Consider the following 26021-nt stretch of genomic DNA (forward strand, 5'->3'; position numbering starts at 1 on the left):
GCAGTACTCCAGAAGAGGATGGGCAAGCTTAATTGAGGCAGTATCTTTAGTAGGCCTGTTGCATCTTCTGAGTGTTCTGCCAATATAATGCAGTCTTCGGTTTGCTTTCCCCACAGTTGTAATTGCTAAGTATTTAGTTGAATTGACAGCCTTTGGACTTGTGTAATTTATTATTTAATTGAAATGTAATGTAATGGATTCCCTTTACTACCTAACTCAAATGGATGATATCACACTTTTCATTATTTAGAACCAGTTGCCCCCCTTTGCTCCATGCTGATATCTTGTCTAAATCATTCTGCGATTAGTTTTGATCTTCTGATGACTTTACTAGATGGCATACAACCTAAGAGGGCTTCCCATATTGTCTCCTAAATTATTTATGTAGATTAGAAGCAGCAGAGGGCCTGGATCCTGTAGCACTTTCTTGGGGAATGCCAGATATCACTTTTGTTTTACTCTATGACTTTCCATCAGTTTTACTATGAACTGTGACCTTTCTGACAGGATATCAGTAATCCAGTTGCACAACTGAAATGATACTTCTTAGACTTGCAATTTGAGTAGAAGGCTGATGTGAGGAGCAGTATCAAAAGCCTTCTGGAAATCTAGAAACATGGGATCAATTTGGGATTCCCTGTTGATAGCACTCATTACCTTGTGTGAATAAGGAGCTAGCTTTGTGTTTCACAAGAACGATATTTTCTAAATCTGTGCTAACTGTTTGTCAATAGATTGTGTTCTTTGAGGTAATTCATGATGTTTGAAAACAGTATATGTTCCAGAATCCTACTGCTGGTTGACAACAGCAATATGTGTCTGTAAATCGGTGGATTACTCCCATTTCCTTTTTTGAGCATTTGTGTGACCTATGCAATTTTCTAGTCTTTAGGTATGGATCTTCTGTCAAGCAAGTGGTTTTATGTGTTACTTAGTATGGAGCTTTTGTATCAGCGCACTGTGATAGGAACTTAATTGACATACAATCTGGAGAGGAGGATTTGCTTTTATTAAGTGATTTTAGCTGCTTCGCTACCCTGAGGATGTCTGTTTCCAAATTACTGATCTTGGCAACTTTTTTGATTCAAATTCTGTAATATTTGCTTCATCTTTTTTTGTGAAGGAATTTCAGAAAACTGTATTTAGTAACTCCGTGTTAGTGGCACTGTCATCGGTAACATTACCATTGAGAAACAAAGCAGTAACTGTAGCGTTAAACATTGATAACACCTGCTTACTCAATTATTAACTGATTTATGGATTCATATAATTTTTTCATATTATTCTGACAGGATATTGAAGATTGTTGCAAGATTAATACACTGCCATGCAGCCAAGAGGAAATGGCTGTTGGTTCTGCAGTGGAAAGAGTTGTTGGTCGCTCAAATTCTTTTACGTTCAGCACTATCAATAATGATGTTAACCTAGCTGAACAACATTTCTTAAGGTAAGATTCTGCACGAATATTTATTGAAGTGAATTTGGCTGGCTTCTGTATTTATAATGCTTTGCAATTGCTAATTATGTATGGGTATTATATGTATGTCTTAATCTCTGTCCCCTCCCCCCAATCTCTCTCTCTCTCTCTCTCTCTCTCTCTCTCTCTCTCTCTCTCTCTCACTGTCCGTCACCTCTGCCCTCCCCCTCTCCTCCCCAAAATCTCTCTGACCATCTCCTTCTACTTCTTTTCTTTGTTCATTTTCTCCCCCCTTCATTTCTCTGTCAGTATTTCTTCTCCTCTCTCTCTGACCCTGAGCATTGTTTGCTGTTATCGCAAATGCAAATGAAGCCTTGATTGGGAAATGAAGTCACTTTAAATGAATGGGTAAATCCACTGAGTTCATTATTATGAGGGGTATGAGAGAGACCTCTCAAGCTGCTGGATTGTGAGGATTCTAGCATCAGTGACAGTATTTCTCATACTTTTAATCTGTGAATGGATGGGACTGCAAATTTTCGGATGGTGCAGATTCCATAGTACAGTAGTATTCTAATCATAAGTTGATAAGCCATGAATGAAGCATTCCTCTTTCCTCTTAAAAGTGACTAAATGAAGAAAACAAATCAACACACTGTAGTGTGTACAGCTTTTGTTTAAAATCATGCATAAGGAGGAAGAGTATGTGTGGAAGAAACAATTTGTGCAATGGTTTAAATGACCTGATAACTAAGTTAAAGTGGACTGTGAGGAAGAAAATGAAATTACACATATTCACAGCACAGCACTTATGTTAGTAGATTTTAATAGAAAATACATACAATGTTGTTTACAGAAATATATATCTTGTGTCCATCTGAACATTTATTAGAGTATCGTGTAAAAATCCGAAGTAAATTGGTCAAGAACGTTTAGAGATTTTTGGTAACAACGTTAAACTGCAACTTTCTTTATGTAAAAGTATAGATTGTAATCTACAAGTGGCTAGTCTTGTGGTAATATAATTAAAAATAAAAGAGAGAGACAGACAGACAGAGTGTTTATGCTAAAGTTGGAAAAGAAGTAAAAGCTCACATTTTAATTTGGCCTCATAAGAAACCATTTTGCCTCCATTGCAACAAGCATGGACATGCCCAAAGTGTTTGTAAATTGCAAAGGGCTTGCAATGTACACACAAAAAAATAAATGGCTCAGTGCATTCAATAAAAATACTATGGAACCCTGAGACAGGAAATCCTCAAAAGTCTCTGACTTACAACTTCTGGGAAAAAATATCATTGCAAATAGATATAGGTGCATTAGATTCCCTGATTAATTGGGACATACAGCACTTGGCTTCCAGCACTGCCAAACCATTTGAAGTTGTTGAATTATGTAACCAGTTTTCAACATTGTTTTCTCCAGACTTGGGTGGCAATAAATATAAAATCACAAACTTGCATGCAACCGTCCCTGGTTCCACATTCTGAAAAGCTCAGGCGAGACTTTAAGTATTAACTAGAGTGTTAAACGGGTACTGCAGTAACTGGATGAAGAAAATGTAATTGTGCCTACTTCCTCTAATGTGAGGGCATTACCTGTGATTGCTGTGTGCTCAATAAATAGCTCTCTATGATTGTGTGGAGACTTTGTCTCAAGGTGGAACCTTTGTTGTGGTTACAGACTGATCCGAAACATAGCTCAAAGTCTAGGGTAGGTTGACAGGTGTCAGTTTGACTGTGAGCTGGTGAGGCTGACAAATACAGAAGTTTTGTAACAGACTGAACTGCAGCATAGCCAGAGGTCTATGTTAGCTTGGAAGCAGATTGTTTCATCTTACATTATTTCCTGTATACTTGTGTCCACAGTACTACAGTATGGCCTATGAGTAACACTAATCAAATTGCGAAGATATGACAAAAGCAAAAATTTAAAGCTCAGTAATAACTTGTTGTTTGTTACCTTGTTACTGTACCACTCTGGAAGAGTGATGTGTAACCCTGCTTCTACCTTTCCGACGAATGGTGCTCACAAACAGTAAAGAGAGAATAATTTAATGTATACGAGAGCGCAGCTATTGTATGATTTTTTTATGCATTCTGCATGTGGTGAGTAATCTTGAGAGGAAGTGTGTGTCTTCAAGGTGGGATGACGATTGCAGTAACTTCATGCGAGGAGGCACCTGTGGGGGTTTTGTGCATACTCCAAGTATCATCAATACAGTTTGGAGTAACATATCGACAGAGGACCAAGGGCTACAGTGAAAAACAATGTTGAAATTGATTGGAGACTGAATAATGTGTTCATTCTGTAGTCATATCCCAAACTTGTCATCTTTATGTTTATTTCAAGGTTCTGAGGTTTTAGAGTTCTGCTAATGTTCCCATCGAAAAAACTTTTTTTTATAAAGTGAAGTGCTAATGGTATTGTACTTCGAGAATGTATGGCACATAGATCTGAGAAGCGTTGTACTTATTTACGCAATTGCGTGTTGACTTCCAGCATCTACTGCAGAATCAGAAAACTACGTCTACATCTACATATATACTATGCAAACCACCATATGGCGTGCTGCAGAGGGTACCATGTACCACTACTAGTCATTTTCTTTTCTGTTCCACTTGAAAATAGAGTGAGGGAAAAAAAATTGTCTAATGGCTCCAAACAAAAATTAATTTGTGATGTCTTGTCTTGATGGCCCTTACATGAAATGTATGATGGCACTGGGAAAATCATTCTGCAGTCAGTTTCAAATGCCACTTCTCTAAATTTTCTCAATAGTGTTCCTTGAAAAGAATGTTACCTTCCCTCCATGGATTCCCATTTGAGTGCCTAAAGCCACTCCGTAATACTTGTGTCTTGTTCAAACCTACCAGTAATAAATCTAGTAAACCACCCCTGAATTACTTGAATCTCTTTGTTTAATCCAGTCTGCTATGGGTACCAAACACTAGAGCAGTACTCAAGAATGGGTTGCACTAATGTCCTGTGTGCAGTCTGCTTTACAAATGAGCCATGCTTTCCAAAAATTCTTCCAATAAGCCAAAGTCAACTATTTGGTTTCCCTACTCCAATCCTTACGTGCTCATTCCATTTCATATCACTTTGTTTGCAATTTATGCTTAGATATTCAGTCGACATGGCTATGTCAAGCAGCACAATACTAATGCTGTATTAGAATATCACAGGACTGTTTTTCCTACTCATTTGCATTAACTTACATTTTTCTACATTTAGTGCTAGCTACCAATTCATCACATGAGGTATATCGTCCAAGTCATCGTGTACCCTCTTACAGTCACTCGATGGTGAAACCTTCCCATACACCACAGCATTGTCAGAAAAAGCTGCAGATTGCTGCTCACCCTGCCTGCCACATCACCTACGTTTATAGAAAATAACAGTGGTCCTATCACACTTCTGGGGGCAGTCCTGATAATACCATTGTCTTTGATCGAGGATGTTGTACTGGGTTTGTTAATTAAGAAGTCTTTGAGCTACTAAAATATGTGGGAACCTATTCCGTATGCTCATACCTTTGTTAACAGTGTGCAGTTGGGAACCGTGTCAGGTGCTGTCCAGAAATCTAGGAGTATGGAATCTGCCTGTTGTGCTTCACCCGTAGTTCGCAGGATGTTGTGTGAGAAAAGGACAAGCTGAATTTCACGCACATGATGCTTTCTGAAATTGTGCTGATTCATGGATAGAAGCTTTTCCATCTCAAGGAAATTTATTATATTTGAACTGAGAATGTGATGAAGAAATCTGCACCAAACGGTATTAAGGATATTGGTGTGTAATTTTGCAGGTCCATTCTTTTACCATCCTTAAATGCAGGAGTCATCTGTGCTTTTTTCCTGTTGTATGGGACTTTGCACGGGGCATGTGATTCGTGATAAATACAAGCTAAGTAAGAGGCCAGTGCTGCAGAGTACTCTGTAAAGCCAAAAGGGATTCCATTGGAATCCATTTGTTTTCAACTCTTTCAGTTGTTTGTCTACAGCAGGGCTACCTATTACTATGTTCTCCTCATGCAAATCTGTGCATCTGTGGTCAAACGGCAGTATGTTTGTATGACTTTACGTAGGACCAAAAATTTTTTAGGTTTTCAGCAAGATCTTTTGTTAAGGTATGATGGTGGTAGTTGCTGTTTGATTTGTGCATCAATCTATTTTTACAATATAATGGAAGGAAACATTCCACGTGGGAAAAATTATATATAAAAACAAAGATGAGGTGACTTACCGAACAAAAGCGCTGGCAGGCGATAGACACACAAACAAACACAAACATACACACAAAATTCAAGCTTTCGCAACAAACTGTTGCCTCATCAGGAAAGAGGGAAGGAGAGGTGAAGACGAAAGGAAGTGGGTTTTAAGGGAGAGGGTAAGGAGTCATTCCAATCCCGGGAGCGGAAAGACTTACCTTAGGGGGAAAAAAGGACAGGTATACACTCGCACACACGCACATATCCATCCACACATACAGACACAAGCAGACATATTTAATGGTCTTTAAATATGTCTGCTTGTGTCTGTATGTGTGGATGGATATGTGCGTGTGTGCGAGTGTATACCTGTCCTTTTTTCCCCCTAAGGTAAGTCTTTCCGCTCCCGGGATTGGAATGACTCCTTACCCTCTCCCTTAAAACCCACTTCCTTTCGTCTTCCCCTCTCCTTCCCTCTTTCCTGATGAGGCAACAGTTTGTTGCGAAAGCTTGAATTTTGTGTGTATGTTTGTGTTTGTTTGTGTGTCTATCGACCTGCCAGCGCTTTTGTTCGGTAAGTCACCTCATCTTTGTTTTTATATATAATCTATTTTTACAGACGCGCAAATCTCTATCTCTCAGGGGCTCAGCATTTGTTTGCTGGTTATGGGCTTGATGACCCCTAGGTTCATAAGCTGGGGACTGGTATGTGGCACCAGTCCTCTGTCACTGTAAGCTCTGGTCATGCTTCACCGATTGCTGTAGTGCATGATGGTAGAACATTGTGTGTCACAGGGATTGGGGATCTTGGCTTGACCATCCAGATCGTGAGGATGATAAAAACCTCTATAAAAAAAGCCCACAGTCTCGATGTGTGCTATGCACTGATGAGATGCATGGATTTTGAGGTGGAACGATTGTTAGCTACAACCTCTGTGGAACCTGCCACACCTCGACTGTATATGGTGTGCCTAGGCACATGGGGCACTGTCTAGGTGGATTTTTGTTTCCTTAATGGCTCATCAGCTCATGGGACGAGATGGACCTTTCGAAATTTTTCTTTTCCACTTCCCAGCAGAATGGGTGGGCCACTGGTAGGCACCAACATCCAGCCAAATAAGAGGATTCATGTAGCCATTCCTCCAGACTCAAGGATGTTTCAGAATTCTAGTGTCTATAGTAACAGAATGCCTGCTGCTAGTCAGTGTTTTTATTAGTTAAAAGAACAGAGCAAAGGTTGGAAAAAGTCTCAACTTTTTACATTCAAAAGGGTTTAGAAGGGTTTATAGGGATTTCAGGTACATTAAAATCTATCAAGCGGTTGTGGAAGGGGATGCTGTTGGTTGAAATCTCAATTTCCCAACAAGCGACAGACCTACAGAAGGCCAAAAGCCTTGGGAAATATGCCATTGAGACTGAGCTCCATATGACCTTAAAGGTGTTGTGACATGCAGGGACCTAGTGGATGTTCTCAAAGTAGGCCTGAAAGGTGAGTGGGCAGAAGAAGGCATTGTAGATGTCCATAATATCATGAAAATGGTGGAAAACAGTCTGACAAAATCTGACTCATTCATCCACACTTTTAATAGCACAAAACATCTGGAGCATATTAATGCAGGTTTTGTTCATTTAACTATGCAGTACTGTGTTCCCAACCCAATGCACTGTTTTAAATGCCAGTGATTTGGGCACAACACTGTTGGATATGAGGGAGGGGCCAATTGTGGCAAATATGTTAATACTGCCCATGAACGAGTCGGATGTGCGTGAATTGCTCTGGAGCTCACCCTGTCTGGAGTAGGAGCTGCTGTGTGTTCCTTGAAGCACAAAAAATACTGGAGATCAAAATGTCAAAACGGAGGCGAGAAAGATTTATAAGGCCATGCAACACCCCCAAATCCACTACTTCATTTGGTTCGGTTGTTAAACATACGGTTCAGAAACCACTGCTGCTACACAAAATGAAGTTGCTAGTGTCAGCACCAGTACCTGTGTTTGTCAGTGCACTTGCGCTGCTGCAGTTACTTTGAAGCCTGCACTACCTGCCAGAATGTCAGACAAGGCCGTGGAAGCCGATGTTGTGGATCTCCCTGCTCCAAAGGTTCTGTCTGGTCCATCATCCAGTGCTGCCACTACCACTGTCGCTAGTTGTGGCTCTGAAGCCTACCCAGGGTAAAAAAAAATCAAAGACAAAAGCAAAGGCAAAGACTCAGCCACTGATGGAGATATGCAGTCTGACAATTTCTTTCTCATGATTCATCTTCAGAGCTGATGGAGCTTGATGTTCATCTCCTCTAAAGTGCGTGAATTGCTCTGGAGCCTAGGGCACACATATTGCTCCAAGAGCGAGCCGCCACCCACTATGGGCTCCCCTCCCCAGTGGAAAGACACGGTGAAAGTGCTACCTCCTTGATGAATGGCTCTCATACTACAGTGGAATTTTAATGGATTCAGGACACGTGGACAAATTGAAACTCGTGGCACAGGCATACCCCATGTGTCTGTGTTTACAAGAAGCACATTTTAAAGCCACTGATGGCCCTGCACTATAGGGCTATACCGTTCACCAAAAGTATGTTCCTGACAGGGGACAGAGCCAAGGGAGGGGTTGGTGTGTTTGTCAATAACATGTACCATTCCTCTGCACTCATTTGTCATTGACCTATGAGAAGTAGCTGTTGCTGTTCATGTGATTCACAAGATCACTGTCTGCTACCTGTATTTACTTCCACAGGATGCAATAGACTCTGAGGCACTTGCAGGCCTTACTGCACAACTCCCCCATCCATTTCTCCCACTGGGTGATTTCAATGCCCATAATTGGGGCATACTTGCCTCAGGGATCGAGTCTTGGAGAACATCAGATGTCTCAAGCTGTGCATTCTTGACACAGACAATCCCACTCATTTCTCAGCTGCTACTGGGTCGTCCTCAGCCCTCAAGCTCTCTTCCTGCTCTCCAGCCCTTGCTGACTTGGCACAGTGGGAAGCAACTGATCAACTGATGACCATAATTCCAGTGACCACTTCCCACTGTGGATCCACTTACTGGCTGGAGGATTACTTGAACAGAAGTGACCAAAATGGGTGGTCAGCGGTGTTAACTGGCCACTGTTCAGCCAGCTGGCTGTGTTTCAACACTGCAACAGTTTCTAGGAGTGGGTGGACTGTATCACGAGTGATCCATCATGTAACTGACTTATCCATCACAAAACCTTCAGCATATCTTAAGAGGCACCGTGTACCTTGAGGGACTGATGAGTGCCGTTCAACATTCCAGAACAGGTCTGTGGCTTGCCGACAGTTTAAATGCCACCCAATAGCCAATGACCTCTCAGCCTTTTGAGTCGCCTGAACCAAGGCTCGACACACAATTCAGGGGAGCAATGAAAGGTCGTGGCAAACATTCCTGGACTCCATCAACCATTCTACTTGTTCTACAAAAGTATGGAAAGCCACCCAGAGGCTTTCCAGTAAACACAGTGGTTTACCAGTAGCAGCAGCATTGAAATAGGGTTGTTTCCAAACAGTGCCCGGAGACATTGCTCAGATGAGGGCAGATCATTTTGTGGTGACTACTGCCAATAGCAACCAGGATCTGGTGTTTCGCCACCTCCATGCGATTGCAGAGATGGATGAAGTTGGACTCTTTTTCAGATTCCACAATCCTGTGTCTTACAGCTGCCCATTTGGGAGCTGAAATCATCACTATCTGAGACTGGTGACAGTGTGTCTAGTCACATCCAAATCCAGTACTGCATGCTTAGACATTTGCCAGCACCATCAAACCTCCTCAGGGGATACCGCCTTAACGTAGCACTGTCCATGCAGGTGAGGAGGTTTATGTGCTCTGGATCCAGAGGGCTATGCTGGTGGTGGTGTAGCTACCAGCAGGGTCACCCATGCCAGACAGGCCGAAGGGGAGGAGCCAGACCAAGTGTGTCCCTCAATGACCTATTGAAAACCTGTCTCCTATCCTATTCCCATCCCTAGCCCATCCTTTTTCTTTTCCTTCCCATTTCCTCCACATAACCGATGCTGGTGGTTAAACCATGTATAGGGGTGCGAAGGAAATGCCAAGTCCATATGCCGAACATCTGGCAAATCATCAGTGCCTGGGCGATAAGGTGGCAGCCCCACCAAGGCAATCGGAAGCGGTGGGCCAATCACCTGCCCTTCTTAAATAACCTGATTACTGAAACTGAGACGAGAATACAAAACTGGATGGATAAACTGGTAATGACCTTTGGCATGAAAAGGAAAACGAAAATTGGCTTTTGGAATATACGAACCGTGAGGGAGAGTAGCAAGCTGAAACAAGTGACAAGGGAAATGAATAACTATAAGCTCAATATCCTGGGATTTAGTGAAGTGAGGTGGCCAGAGTTTGGTGAAATGTGGACATCAGATGGAATTACGTTTTTATATTCAGGATGTGAAGAGGAAGAGAAACACTGGGATGGAGTTAGGCTATTGTTGACCAAGGCAGTAAAGAAGAGCCTTCTAGAATGGAGACCTGTGTCCAGTAGGATCGTGACTGCCAGATTTAAGACGAAGGTCCGAAACATGACACTTATCCAATGCTAGGCCCCCACAGAGATATCAGAGACTGAGAAGGAGGAGGAGTTCTATTACCTGCTACAAGAGACTGTAAGGAAAGTGAGCAAGAAAGATATCCTCATTGTTATGGAAGACACAGATGCCAAGGTGGGAGAGAACAATGAGGGTTTGGAACAGATAATGGGGGTACATGGCTTGGGGGAAATGAATGATAACGGGGAAAGATTTAGTGACTTCTCTGCGAGCCATGACCTTGTAATAGGAGGGACCTTGTTTCCTCATCGGAGATGTCGTAAGATAACATGGGTATCCCCAGGTCGTATTACAGAAAATGAAAATTGACAACATCGCAGTACCCAGGAAGTTCAGGAGGAGCCTGGAAGATGTGCGGAATAGAAGAGGAGCAGATGCAAATAGGAACCACCATCTTATTACTGCCAGTTTCTGAATGAAGATTGTGGCTTCCAGAAAGAAATTTGCGCCAAGAAATAGAACATTCGATGTAGGTAAACTGAAAGATCCACAGATAGCTGAGGGGCTCCAGCTGGAACTCCGGAATAGATTACAGGCGCTGAAACTGGAGATGGCTGAGGATAAGGACCTGAGGGAAATGTGGATTTAAGTTAAGAATACTTTTGTGCAAGTGAGTGATAGACAACTTGGCTTTAAAAATCGCCTGCGGGGAGATTGGATGTCCGAACATACCTGGAGGAAAATAACCCATAGAAAGGAGGTCAAGGGAAGAGTAAATCAGAGCAGGACCAGGCAACAAAAAGCACAGGCACAAGCTGATTATAGAGCAGCAGATAAGGAAGTGAAAAGGAGTGTGAGAAGAGACCACAGAAGATGGATAGATGAACAGGCTGATAGAGCAGAACAGGCAGCACGGAGGGGGAGTGTGAAAGAACTATATGATATCACTAAGATGCTCTCAAAGAAAAGCTTCCAGAGGAACCGACCAGTAAGGAATAAGAAAGGGGAGATACTAACTACACATGAAGAACAATCACACAGGTGGAAGGAACACTTTAAAGAAGTTCTAAATAGAGACCTCGGTGGGGAGGTAGAAGAACAGGAACAAACGGAATACAATGAGCCTAGTCCCAGCATAGGTGTAAATGCACCCACAAAAACAGAAATTCGGATAGCACTGAAGCAGATCAAGAATGAGAAGGCACCAGGACCAGATAATATAACATCTGAGAAGCTGAAAACAGACTTGCACACCGCTGTCAAGTTATTGCACATCCTCTTAGAGAAGATATGGAGAGAGGAGAAACTGCCAACAGATTGGAAACCAAGTAGTATCATGAAAATACCCAAAAAAGGAGATGTTACTAACTGCAACAACTGGTGGGGTATTATTGTCCGTACCGAGTAAGGTACTTTTGAGGATCATTTTAAACCGCATTAAGGATTCTGTGGAAGCACAACTGAGGAGAGAGCAGACGGGTTTTAGAAAACATCGAAGCTGTGTGGACCTTATCAATACTCTCAGAATTATTCTGGAACAAAGTGCGGAGTGGCAATACACCCTCTACCTTACCTTCATTGAGTTTGAAAAGGCTTTTGACTCTGTCAACCGAAGAGTCATGTGGGATACTCTTGCAAAATATGGCATTCCAACAAAGATTATTAACATCATCAAGGAAATATATGAAGAATATGAATGCCAAGTACCACATAATGGAGAACTAACAGAGCCTTTCCAAGTTAATTCGGGAGTACAACAAGGGTGTTTTCTTTTGACAACACTATTTCTTTTGGTGTACGATGTCGGATGCGGGATAGGCTCGAAGATCTAGATTTCGCAGACGACATTTGCTTAATGGCACAATGATATTGAGACATTGAAGAGAAACTGGCCAGGTTACAGAGAGAGGTGGAATTTGCAGACCTCAAGATAAATATTCGCAAAACTAAAGAAATGTGGGTAAGTTCGACTATCGCGAATAGGCTGGTCGTTAATGGAGAGGATGTAGAACAGGTCCAATGTTTCCTCTATCTCGGAAGCACAGTCACAACTACAGGAGGTGCTAAGGAGGACGTCTGTAGTTGCATCCGCAAAGCAAATGGTGCATTTGTACAACTGTACCCTGTCTGGAGAAATAGGGACATCGCAAAGAAGACCAGACTCCGGCTTTTCAGTAGCAATGTGAAGGCTGCTCTGTTGTAGGGTTGCGAAACTTGGAAGGTGACTAAGCACATCAAAAATCAGCTACAAGTTCTTATCAGCTGCTATCTCTGGCATATTTTAAATGTGAGATGGCCAGATATAATGAAAAATGAAGATCTTTGGAGGGAGACAAATCAGCAACCAATCAATATACAAAGCAAAGAAAGAAAATGGAATTGGATTGGGCTTACATTGAGGAAACCAGATGGAGCTATTGAAAGGATAGCTTTGGATTGGAACCCTCAAGGAGTTAGAAAACGTGGTCGTACCAAACAGACGTGGAAAAGGCCAATTGAGAGAGAAGCTGCAGAGGATGGGAAAACCTGGAGTGAAGTGAAGAGACTTGCTAGAAATCATAACAGGTGGAGGAATTTTGTCACGGCCCTATGTTCCAGAGGGAATGACAGGAACTAAGCAAAGCACTATCAAAGGAAATCCTCCTCAAATGTATTAATTTGATATGGTAGATTGGTCACTTCCTCAACTTGTGGAGAGAGGCAATTTTGATACCCCTCCTCAAACCAAGAGGACCCGTTGTTACTGGAGTGTCACCTTAATGAGCTGTGTAGGAGAGCTTCTGGAGCAAATCATTAACCATCTACTGGTCTGGCTGTTAGAAACCGGGCTCTCCACAGCTGGTCTCATTGTGGATTCCAAAGATTTAGGTCCATTGTTGACAACCTGACCCCACTAGAGATGGCCGTTCAGCAGGCTTTCCTACGTTAACATCACTGTCTTGGTATATTCTTTGATATCAGTAATTCGCATGACACTATTTCAAGACACAGTATACTTGTGCAACTGCATCAGTGGGACTTTCTCCATATGACCCTTCCCACCTAAGCGCTTTTTTAGGCCCTGAGTTGGAGGCATGCTGTCGGATCATTTTGAGCAGGAGAATGTTGTTCCTGGGGGCTTAATAATAAACAATATCACATCTACGGAAATGAGTCCTATACAATGCTCCTTATTTGTGGATTATTTTGCTGTTTTCTGTTTCTCCCCCAGTGTTGAAACAGTGATCCGTCAGTTGCAACTTACAGTGGGGAAGTTAGAGGAGTGGGCGACAAAGACGAGTTTTCAGTTTTCTGCAGATAAGTGTGTGTGTATGTTCATTTTAACCATTCTCTTAGTATTTTTAATTTGCCTGTCTTGCATATGAGGCACCATTCCACTTTTTGAGTCATTGATGTTCCTGGGCCTCAATTTTTTTACTCCAGACTGTCATGGTTACCACACCTGAGAGACGTTAAAGCTGAAACCCAGAAGGCACTTCATATCATAAACTGCCTTAGCCACAGGTCTTGGGGAACAGACAAGCCACATGTGCTCCAATTTTATACGGTGTTTGTGCATTAACAGCTAGATTATGCTTGCACAGTGTACCGGTTAGTGAGGCCTTCTTGCCCAAAGATTATTGATGCTATCCACCATGAGGGTATTAGGCTGGCCACAGGTGCTTACAGGACCAGCCCCGTACCCTGTCACTGTGCTAAGGCGGGGGAGCCGCCAATCACCATCTGGCGGCAGTTCCTCATGGTGTGTCACACATGTAAATTCCTCACAGCTCTGACTTCACCTGCATACCATACTGTTGCTCATCCACTTCTGGAGTGCCTTTTCTATCATGCACAAGCAACAGTGCCGTATGGGATCTGCCTACAGCGTGTTCTGGAATCACGTGATGTGGAGCACGTACAACCCTAAATCCAGGGTTTTAACTGCCTGCCACCACAGTTACTGCAAAGGCCCAGAGTAATTTTAGATTTGATGCAGTACAAGTTAGATTGCACTCCTGCATATGTTTTAATGCACTATTTCATGACATTTTAACTAAGCACCACAACATTACAGCTGTCTTCACGGATGGGTCGAAACAGGGGGTCTCCATTGGTTGCTTTGTCTTTGACATGGAATTGTATGTGGTCTTGTGGACACTGGATCAGATGTGCTTCAAGTGCTAAATTCCTTATCTGTTCTGATACTCTGAGTGCCCTTCACTCTAGACAACCTTTGTATCTGGCAGATAAAGTAGTCCAGAATATCCAGTACACTCTCCGCCAACTACAATGGCTGGCAAAACAGGCATTTGTCCTCTGGGTACTAGGTCAGATGTGCAAGGAGACGTGCCGTGATTCACAGTTATCTCAGTGTACCATCCCCCTACATGTTATCGCCTCGCTGTTGAGGTACAGAGCTGTGTCGTAACTGTCCACTATACTTCCAGCTAATTAGGACTTAAATGGACCATGTACCTAAAGTACCCTGTTGTGCGGGAAAGACATCTACTCTGAAGAATAAATGAAATCCTTGAAATTTAGGTGCAGTTATAACCAAATTGCCAATGTTCTGTGCTTGCAACAGGGACGACAAGAAGTATAAACTCTAAGGTAATTGAATATAAAATTGTCTTGGGTTGAATACCTGTACGGCCACAGGATGCAACGGCCCATAGTGGATCGCCTTCATTTATTCTATCTTAAATATTGTGTGGCTAAAGCCGTTTTGGCGTGTTAATTGCTTTATACGTGACATGTAAGTACTGCTTATGCCTTTTACTGTTAATCAGTACTTACACTCCTTATATAAAAATGTCTTACCCTATAACTCTGTGACTATGTTATAGGCCACTTTAATCGTTTTCAACTCTGATGAAGGCACTCCTAATCGTGTCGAAACCAGGTTAATTAAGTCTAAAAATAGTGACAGAGGGCTTATTTCTTGCAATTGTACTCTCCTATGTTCCTCTCTGTACTATACTCAGCTGCTGGCACACTTGCATACTCAGCGATAATGCAACTGCCGTTTCACAATACTGTCTGACGATATCGCATCACCCTGACTAAACCAGCTTTTCTACTTAGAAATGGCTTAAGGGGAGTTAGAACGAAAAAAGTTTTTTTCTTCACATTTTTGGATTTTTATCTCATTATAAAATTTGCAATTTTCCGAATAAAATGATATATATCACTTATAAACTCAATGGGAAGTATTTTATTTTTCAGATATAATCTACACCAGTTGAAAATGTTAAAATTTTTATTTGCAGTACTGCAAGATCTAATAAAATTGATAAATTTTTATATAGAAGGCTGTGGATTGCTGTGTTGTAAAGGTTAACAGTGTTGTTCATGTTCAGAAGAGGATGGGCACCAGGTTGAGGAAGCTGAAACAAAGTTTGAGAGGCAAGAAACTTTCTCATGGGAAAACCATAAGAAGCAGGCTGACAGACAAAATGATTGATGAACTACAGCAATATTATGGGATGGCCATTAGAAGTAATACTGAGGATTTGTTGAAAATGAAGCAGTATGGGCTACCTTCTTCCACAGACTGTCAACTCATGAAAAACCGGTAGACCACATTTGCCCTTCTGGACCTGATTCATGATGCAATTACCGCAATGCCTAGTACTCAAACAGTTCATACAGCCATAAACATTCCATTGCAGCAGCAGTCACGGATATCATAAAACCTATTTACAGAGACCTGGCAAATCCTGAATTACTGAAGTGTGTGCTTGGTCAGACTCAGAATCCCAATGAGTCATTCAATAATCTTATATTGACTCGTTACCAAAAAATGTTTTTGTTGGACTGAAGACACTAAAGTAGGGGGCAGTGATGCTGTTATTGCTTTTAATGATGGCAACATTGGTAGGATGAAAGTGCTACAGCGTATGGAAATTAATCCTGGAGCAAACAGAATTAGGGAACTGGAATGGATGGACAAGGTTCGCATTGGTAAAGCAGAGTATGCAGCACAGTTGGCCACTAAGGAGTCCAGAAAGAAGAAAAAATTTGGAAAAAGATCAAGAGGATGATATACAGTATGGTGCAGGGTGCTTCTGAGTGACTAAAAATGAAAAATTAAGCATACATTAAGTGAGTTACAGTCTTTTGAAACTTTAGAAGCCGTTCCTGAAAATTTACATTTTCTGTTGCATTTTTCCCTAAATCTTAGAAACCACTTTGAGTAGAGTATTCAAATTTTCAGGGAGTAATAACATACATATCCTGAGTCTACTGAACTAAAGGAAAAACATAATGTTACATATAAATAAAATTATTTAGGGTAACGTACTGAAAAGTACACAAAATTTTAACCGTGAAATTAAAAAATTGTATTTCCGAAAGCATTGACTGAAACGCAATTATTGTTGTTCAGTAAACTCAGAATATATAGTTCAATGTCCTGTAAAAGTTTCATGTCAATAGCTACAGTGGGTCCTGAAACACAGGGAAGCCAAGTCACCAAATTTAACATTGTAGGGATAGGGCATTCCAACTCCCATTAAAACTAAAATTTATTTAACTTAACAATGAGAAAACATTCAGTATTAGTACACTTGTTTACAACCGTTGATTCATAGAAAAAATGCTTTGAAAAGTAAACTTGCAAGGAAAAAAAACTGGTAGCCCACAGAGTTGTTGTGTTACAATGCATCGATGGGAAGACAAGTACATTGCTACCCAAGTAGTTGCTACCTTTGTATAGTGTACCCTGACCCTTCAAGGGAAGTCCTCTAATTCCCCACCCAATGAATCAGGTTCAGAAATCTGCAGCCAAGACCGTCACAGAGTCAACGAAGCTTTTGGTTGAGAGCCTCCTGTCGGCTCCAAACCAAAGGACCCTGATCAACTCTGCGAACAATGATGCAAATTGCGAGCTCCACTTGCACACCATGTGTGGTGTCAGCAGCCTGTACCATTTCCGCCAGTTTTCCATTGTTGAATTTTGCCTGATGGCTTTTCTTCCATCCCTAAACCTGTACTATTGTCTAATGAATTGCAATACTCAGTGTCCGTCCTTTTTTCTCTTCTTTCCTGTGTTTCTCTTGTCACCTTATGAACCACATTGCATGCTCTACTTATGAGCCACACTGTATCAACCATCCCGGCTGCAAACAGACGGCTACAAGACCTCTCTGATTGCTGGTGCAGCATCTCATGTCCCACATTACTCCTGCTGATATCATTAATCCAATACCTTCAAATTGATTATTCTGCCTGCTTCACTCTTGTGTATTTTCATGTGTTATTTCACTTAACTCCCTGTTCCACACCATCTTGTATCTCTTCCTACCAACCCTTCCCCCACCCCTGCTCCTTCTCTTTATTCCAATTCACACATAAATATCTCCCCTACGTCTGCCACCCCCATTCTTCAAACTTATCCATCAACAACTCTCATCACAATCATTTTATTTATTTTGTCTTTAATCTCATTGTGTCTTCGTGCCAATTTCAGCTGATTTTCAAAAATTAGGCAATGTGGGCTCAGCAGCCAGAGACTGCGGTCGTATATGTGAGTTGCACTTTGTGTGTGTGTGTGTGTGTGTGTTTTTCTATCTCCACAAAGGCCTTGTTGCCCGAAAGCTCCTTATCTGAGTGTGTGTTCTATCTTCGCGAAGACCTTGTTGTCCGAAAGCTCATTATCTGACAGTCTTTTTGTTGTACCTATCTGCGACTCAGCATCTCCGCTATATGATTATTACTCAGCAATTACAGCCTAAGAAAGAATCCAGCTTCAAGAAATAAGAATCTACATGGGAAATACTTCTTTCTGACAACCTGGTGACAGAACACGGAACGATTGGCTGTGGGAAGTGAATTAAAAGAGAATAATAATAATAATAATAATAATAATAATAATAATAATAATAATAATAGAATTATTCAAGATGATGTATGAATTTTAACTGGAGTGTTATTGGAAAATTTTACTGCTTCCCTTGACACTAAGTAAACAATGGAAACATCGAGTAGTAGTCCATAGCTAAATACACGTACTGGAAGGACATGTTTTTGCCGATAAATAGTAGTTAAAGTTACTGTAAAAGATACCTCATAGAAGAATACAGAGTCCATGAGATGGAAGATCAGTGTCCAACAACTACTAAGGGGAACAAGTGTGTTCAAAGGGTTCCCGGAAATTAGCAGTATCAGTGGCAGTTGCTCGACAACCTACAACCATACAATCTCATCTGGTACAACACCATCACTTGTTCATCATCATCATCATGAGGCGTGCTGCTCAGTTAAGTTTGGTGAGCTGCATTGAGTGAAATTAGTATTTTATTTTTGTTTTTGGTGGTGATATGTGTTTAGTGTAATCGAAGTTGGTTGTGCCAGTAGAAATTTTCTAATGAAATTATCTTTACTAATTAAAGGAAGTGTAGTTATAATCTGTTAATTGTTTTGAGTGTATGGCTTTAGTAACTAGAGGCATGGATGAGCATCTTAAAGAATTTTTGATGAACTTTAAGGCTGCATTTAATGCAAAAATAGAATGCACAGACTATCACTGAACGAGTCAACAAAATAGATTTCACTAGTGGTGATTTAAAGTTTGAATTATGATCAGCTAATGAGAAAATAGATCAGCAGCTTCAGAAATTAAATGAGCGTAGCACTGAGTCATGACTAAAACTTGGAAATTCACTAGAAATAGAAGTCAGCATCTTAAAACATAAAATGGAAGTTAAATTCTGAGATACTTGAATTGTCTGATCTAGTAATAAAGGAAGCGAATGACTATTTTACTGAAATAGAGATCTCTAACAGATATCAGGCACAGATCTAAGCTTTTAGAACAAGGTCAGATTCAGATGAATTAGAAACTTCATATTATTCTTTGAGAACATTGGAGGCATGTGTGGATACTTTAATTGAACAAAAGCTTCAAGAAAATAATGACTCACCTGGTGACACAGCTCTTTCATCAGATGTTGCCTGTAAATAATCTATTCGGGAGATATTATTTAAATTCAGTACACCAACTGAACTAGTGGAACACACACATAAAGAAATTTTGTCGATAATTCAGAACTAACAGCAGTGAATTTGGTTGTGTATTAGTATTTGATGTTGTTTTATTTGAAATGTGTGATTTTCATTTAGACAGGGTGTATATGCTCCGGGATATCTGGGAAAAAGCTGGGAATTTTTTCATCCGGGAGGAAACCAGGAAAAGCCCAGGAATTTTTTAGAATTCCAGAAATTTTTCATTGTTTGAGACTTCAGTAAAATTTTTGTAATTTTTACTGGTGAGATCTGATAAACTGCAAAATGTGTCAAAGGCTGTAGGACGAAGACCATTGAAGAATTCATAACAATAAACTGCTGCCGATGAGCGTGACGTCATAACTGTTTACGTTAAGTTCGCTTGTGCAGTTGCCCGTGGGGTCACATGCATGCGCACTTGAGTTGCATATGGGCAGTACCTTCTCCCGCTTCCAGCTGCTTGAAGTGTGGCTGTTAGCTGTATCAGTAACAGCAACAAGCAGCCAGATGCTACCCAGAAAAATTTTTCTGGCGCGTCCAAGCTGCCAGATAGCTGCATGCGCACAGCAGTCTGGGTTGTAGTGGGGAGGGGTTTAGTCTCCATGTACATTTAGTGATTTTGCTGATTCCTCTTTGTTTACACTTCTCACATCAAATGTAAACAAAATGTATTTCTGTAGTTGGGAGCTATCAAGAGAATTAAAATACATTCACATAATTGCAGAAAGCTAAGATATGTTATTAGTTTCAGTTTTCTGATTATATTTCATTTCCATGTTTTTGACAGTCAGTTGCCTTGCAGAACAATGAAGTTATTTTTGTTGGTTGGCTAAATGAAAGTGGCTTTTATTAATCTTTTCCCCAGAGGCAGTCAATGTATTAGAAATGAAGTGTTTCGTTCCATGCTATTGGCTAGTTTTAACTGTTCACAGAATTTCAAGTGCACATTTTCATCTTATGGTACATATGGCATTATGCCATAATAAAGAACGAAACATGAGATAATAGAGTACTGGCACTCCAAGAAAATTTGCATCTCGAGAACCACACTGAAATCTTAAAATCAGATTGGGGCCTACTTCATTGTGAATCTGGACATATGAATGTGCACTTTAAGCCGAATTACGCATTTTAGAATGGTGTACGAAATTCCGCTGCTCTTAGTGTATCCTATTTCTTTTATATCATCATGTAAGATCTTTTAATATTACATATGTATGAAAATGTGGGCTTCCTATGTCATCGTAACTGCTAACGGGCAGTAAAGCATGTTTTCTGGAACCTCTGGCAACTGCTGAAATGAAGCTATTTCTAACAGGTCGCGGGAACATATTGCGAATAGTGCTTTGAAAAGCGTTAGTTTAAAAGTAAATTTCCTTTTACAGGTGTGAATGTGCAATAAATTTCTTAAATAACAGAGTCTTTGACTCTCACTTAAAACCTATCACATAGAAGACTAGCCACTTAGAAGAATTCATGCCCAGGAGACCAGACATTAATGTCATTATTTAAAATTTTACTGGCTTATTTGTGTGATGTATCTTAAAGCGTAACACACGCAAAAAAGACCAATATTATATGTGAAAGCTTAATGTTTCTTGTAGCTGCACTATGTACATTAATTTAAACCATTAGTTTTTCGTGTTTGTGTGTTCACACTACTTAACAGTGATGTTGCTATTGGCTGACTACGTCACGTCTCCTACTCTCTGAATATCTGTCACTGGCTGGCGAGACATGAGCTATGACTGGCTTACAAAAGCGCATTTCAGTCTTGATTTCAATGCTGGGGAAACTAATGTGCTGTTTCGAATCTATACTTTCGTAATACGAAACCAAAAATTTGCAACGTATCTTAATAAGAAAATATGCAGCATAAATTTTTCTGCACATCACAGATTTTCTCAAAGTTTTTTTTTTGCAGAGTTTTCTTGTTCTATGAAATTCCACAATTCCACACTGGTGTATAAAGTTCCATGATTTACCATTCAAAGGATTGATATTTTTACAGTCCAAGGTAAAATATACTGTCACTTATCGTGGAAAAAGTGTATTTTTCACCTAGGAAGAAGTGTGTTTTCACATGGGAAGAATAGGTTTTTAACCAGGAAAAATCTGGGATTTTTTTTCCTTCTTGTGTATACATCCTGCGTAGAATTTTGTAATTTTAACTTAGCATTAATACTGAGGAGATTATTGAGAAAAAGCAAAGATTGAGATTCAGATGTGTATTTAACTTTGAACTGTACTTTATAAATAATGATGAGTTAAGATATTTGTGAAGTAAGAAGAAGAAACAGAAAGGAAGATCTGAGGAGGAAGGTAGGCAGCCTCATGCCTCTGTTAAGTGAAGGGATGTACGTGCGTTCACAGGTGTATCCTGGAATACATTTTTTTGACACTACTTTTTCATAAATTTGATTGGAGAAGATAATAGTTGTAGGCTAATAGATATAAAGCCTACCTCTTTATGTGATATACTGTTTCGTTCAGCAATGAAGATTTGGGCCCAACTAATGCTATTTGTTAATGAGAGATGCATTTCACAGCAGAAGCACAAGAGGAACTTTCACAGTGCCTCATTCTCTTTCTGTGAGTGCAGAGAGAATAATGTTATCAGCAATAGTATAGACAGGCACATAATGAAGGGGGAAACATTATGGAAATGAAGAAAAAAATACAAAAATGTTAGCACTAGATAACACTGCAAGTGGCAGAAAATGCAAAATAAGACATGGGGTACACTGCTGTTCCTCAGTTTGCACCTTAGACAGTTGGCATGACTTTCTCAATGCAGGATTGCGTACTGCTGGTAGAGCTCTTTTTACAAGAACGGTGACTGTGCCAGTAGCTCTTCAGAAGTTCCAGACACTCAAAGTTATGAAAAAAGAAATATGTCTGATGTCTCCCAAGAGTCTGTAGAAAATGATTACCAAATTCAAAAAGAGAAGTTATTTTGAAGTGCATTGTGGCAGAGGGATGAAAACAACTGTTCCAACGTCAGTAGATGATGTGGCCACAGCATTGCAGGAGGAGTTGAGTGGTGGTGTGCAAACGTGTAGTGCGCAAGACAAACGATTGTTCTACACTTTCTTGCTCACATGGAAGTGAGCAATGAATGGCCATGGAACGTACTGTGGAGGGGTGAAGCCCATTTCCATCTCCAAGGACCTGTCAATACACAGAATTGCAGAATATGGGTAATGGAAAGTATGCTCACACATCAACCAATACTGCTTCATTTTGTAAAGGTAACTGTGTGGTGCGGGGTTGACAGCATCTTTAATGATAAGGCCATGTTTCTTCAAGGGCTTACTGGTAAACACAATAAGAACCTTTTGCGCATCAATGTCATTCCAACCCTTCAACAGTGCAGATGTGTAGGTAGGATAATTTTTATACAAGATGGTGCTCCTCTGCACATTTCACAGCCAGTGAAGCAGCTACTGCAGAGGCATTTAAGAAGTGCTAGAATTATCAACTGTCATTTTCCTAGAGTCTGCCCATCCAGATAACTTGATCTTAATCAGTGTGACTTCTGGCTGTCAGGTTATCTGAAAGATGCTGTGTTAAATGATACAATTACAAACATAGCTGAAATGAAGGCATGCATTTCACATTGCATCCCGAATGTGACCCCTGAGGCACTCCAATCTGTTGTACAACATGCTGTTTCTTGACTTCAACTAGTGACAGAAAACTGTGGACAGCAATTGACCATTTCTTGTGCTAGTCTCATGACATTTTATTGCTTTTTGTGTGGTTTTCGGCCTCAGGACAATTAAAAACCAGTGTCAATGTTGCTTTTTATGCTGTTTTTGGCCTCAGGATAATTAAAAACCGATTTTTCCCATCTAATGTTGTGTGTCTACTGTCGTGAATGTGCAACTAGCACCTTAGCTGTCATACTGTGATTCATCTGTCATTTATAGTTGAACCCATTTTGTTTATTATGCTAGTGGTAAAATTTGTGTTAATTAATTAATTTTTTTGTTTACACAAAATAATGGACAGAATGTAAGGAGAAGGATGTAAGATGAACATCAACAAAATCAAAACAAGGATAATGGAAAGGAGGCAATTTAAATCTGGAGATGTTGAGGGAATTAGGTTAGGAAATGAGACACTAAAAGTAGATCAGTTTTGCTGTTTGGGCAGCAAAATAACTGATGATGGCCGAAGTAGAGAGGGACTGGCTATGGCAAGAAAATGGTTTCTGAGAAATAGAAATTTGTTTAACATCACATATAGATTTAAGTTTTAAGAGGTCTTTTATGAAGGTACGTGTCTGAAGTATAGCCATGTGAGCAAGTGAAACATGGACAATAAACAGTCTAGACGAGAAGAGATTAGAAGCTTTTGAAATGTGGTCCTACAGAATAATGCTGAAGATTAGATGGGTAGATCACGTAACTATTAAAGAGGCACTGAATAATCACAGAGAGAAGAAATTTGTAACACAACTTGACTAAAAGAAGGGATCAATTGATAAGACACACATGGAGACGTCAAGTGACCACCAATTTAGTGCTGGAGGGGAGTGTGTGGGTAAAAATCGTAGAGAAAGATCAAGAGATTAATACAGTAAGCGTATTCAGAAGGGTGTAGCTTGCAGCAGTTATTTGAAGATGAACAGACTTGCATAGGATAGAGTAGTGTGAAGAGCTGCATCAGACCAGTCTTCAGACTTGGACCACAACACCAAACATCATTTCCCACTTCTTCGATAATATTATGTTCCAATTTGATGTCATTCTGAGCAGTGGTTTTTTTTTTTTTTTTTTTTTTTTTTTTTTTTTTTTTTTTTTTTTTTTTTTTTTTTTTTAAGGCATTTTGAAATTGGAACTTGAATTATAATCACTGTGCTTATAAAATATAACAAAGATTCATTGTGCACATATTTAAAGAGTGCAGTCAAGTGGAGAACTTTTAGAAATGATCACAATTGCGATTTTTGGATCGTGTCATCAATAGAAAAAGACATTCGTCTAATGGTTGTGTTGTCTTTGTGTGGAATGAAATTGGACAAAGGAGGCATTGACAGATATTAAAAGTAAAATATAAATCTATGATGTAGAAGCACTTAGATTTGGCAGTCACTAGTAAAAAGAAGCTCATTTGATGACTCACCATTTAAATTTAAACAAAATAGTTAAAATTTTAATTGTTTGCAGACCCCTCTTAGGAAAGCTTGAGTTTTCTTCGTACACCTTAATTCTTTATTGTTTGTTTGTCATTTAGAAAGAGAGACTTAGTATACCTTAATGCTTGCATTGTAGATTTGATGGAGGAGTCTAACAGGAAAAATTATCAGAAATTTTCTTTGAGTTATCATATTTGATGTAGCACTAAACTATCCAATTGTGTATAAAGCAAGATAGTAACATGCTGATTGATGATAATGTTCTCATTGACAAAACACGATGTTGGCCATACACTACAGGTCTATTCATAATAGATGCTGAGTTAAGGTAAAACTTATACCAGGCTGCATAAAAAAAAAATCAAAAACAGGCAAAATAATTGAACGAAGACCAATACTTTAAAATGACTTGCAAGAGGCAGACTTCTGAAACTTAAAAGGAACCAGATATCAAAAATAAATTTAATGTGTTGTGATATCAATTTGAGTCACTAATCTTTTTTAGCATTCCTATTAAGCTAATTAAAATTAGCTTTAAAAGTTGATGTAGATAATATGATTTGAAATATCTTGTGGATGGAGAAGGGTAGTTTGTATAACATTTGAACAAACAGAATGTCCTATTGCTGTTGCAGACTTTTAAAATTACTTGGGCACAGTAAGACACGTTATTGACACACCTGAGAATGTATATTTCTTATAAAAAGTACAGTTCAGACAATATCGCATACAAATCATGATACAATTACTATGTAGCAGAATGAGAAATAAGGTAATGATTGGTACTACACAATTAGCAGTGGTTACCAATGCATGTGTTTTATTCTTGCCCGAAATGGGCTGTGGGCTGTAGTGAGTTGCAGCAACTTTTCAGCACCACTTCTAACACTAGAACCACCAAGCACCCACAGAAATTGCATGCATATTTTTCTTTTGCTAAAATATCGTAACAAATATCCTATGCTTATGAGACTTTTTCTAGTTTTCATTCACCTTATAAAGTACTGTATTAGGAAAGTACTATATTGGAAATGAAATATACAGCTGTTATACTCAAGGGCATATTTTGCCCTGGGTTCGTACTACCTGTGACCATAATTCAGACTGTGCCTAAATTTCATTTGGCAGCCTTGGCATGCAGTAACTGCAGTAATTCATTCAGAAAACTGCTGTTTCTTCAAGTAAATTTATGGCTACTATATTTTTACTTTTCGTACTATCTTCTTCTTCTTCTTCTTCTCTCTCTCTCTCTCTCTCTCTCTCTCTCTCTCTCTCTCTCTCTCTCTCTCTCTCTCCCCCCCCCTCCCTCCCCCCCCCCTCCCCTTACACGAATTCTTTCGAATGTGGAGATTGTCACCACCTGTGTAAGAGCAATTCAGAATCAACTATTTTGTGTGCAGGGGGTAAAAGTCATCTGTAGATGACAGTATTCTCCCAAACTGAGGAGTGTTTCTCGGAAGTTTTTCCATATACCATAACCCCTATTTGTGCAAGTGATTATATTTCTGTTTTTGAAGCTTTTCGGAAGTATGGACTTTACATTTCTAGTTTGTATAAACTTTCCTTGTGTGAGTTGTGACCATGTTTGCTTGTTATACCTTTTACCAGAGAAGAATGGTATATTGAATTATACATTTTTGGACACCTTATATGTTCCAGACATTACAGTTTTAGTTATAATGCCACTGAGCACTTTTAAACGAATCTCACATTGGAAACACAATAACTTGA

General features: G+C 39.9%; 1 protein-coding gene across 1 annotated transcript in view; it reads left to right on the forward strand.

Moving 5' to 3' along the window:
* LOC124776342 (TAF5-like RNA polymerase II p300/CBP-associated factor-associated factor 65 kDa subunit 5L) overlaps positions 1–26021 on the forward strand; it is a 152426-nt gene that overhangs the window by 14281 nt on the left and 112124 nt on the right. The window contains exon 2 of the mRNA XM_047251291.1: positions 1293–1447. Coding sequence (XP_047107247.1) covers positions 1293–1447 — 155 coding nt within the window. The remainder of the gene's footprint in view (positions 1–1292; positions 1448–26021) is intronic.

Source organism: Schistocerca piceifrons, chromosome 2 (genome assembly GCF_021461385.2).
Source record: "Schistocerca piceifrons isolate TAMUIC-IGC-003096 chromosome 2, iqSchPice1.1, whole genome shotgun sequence".
Lineage (NCBI taxonomy): Eukaryota > Metazoa > Arthropoda > Insecta > Orthoptera > Acrididae > Schistocerca > Schistocerca piceifrons.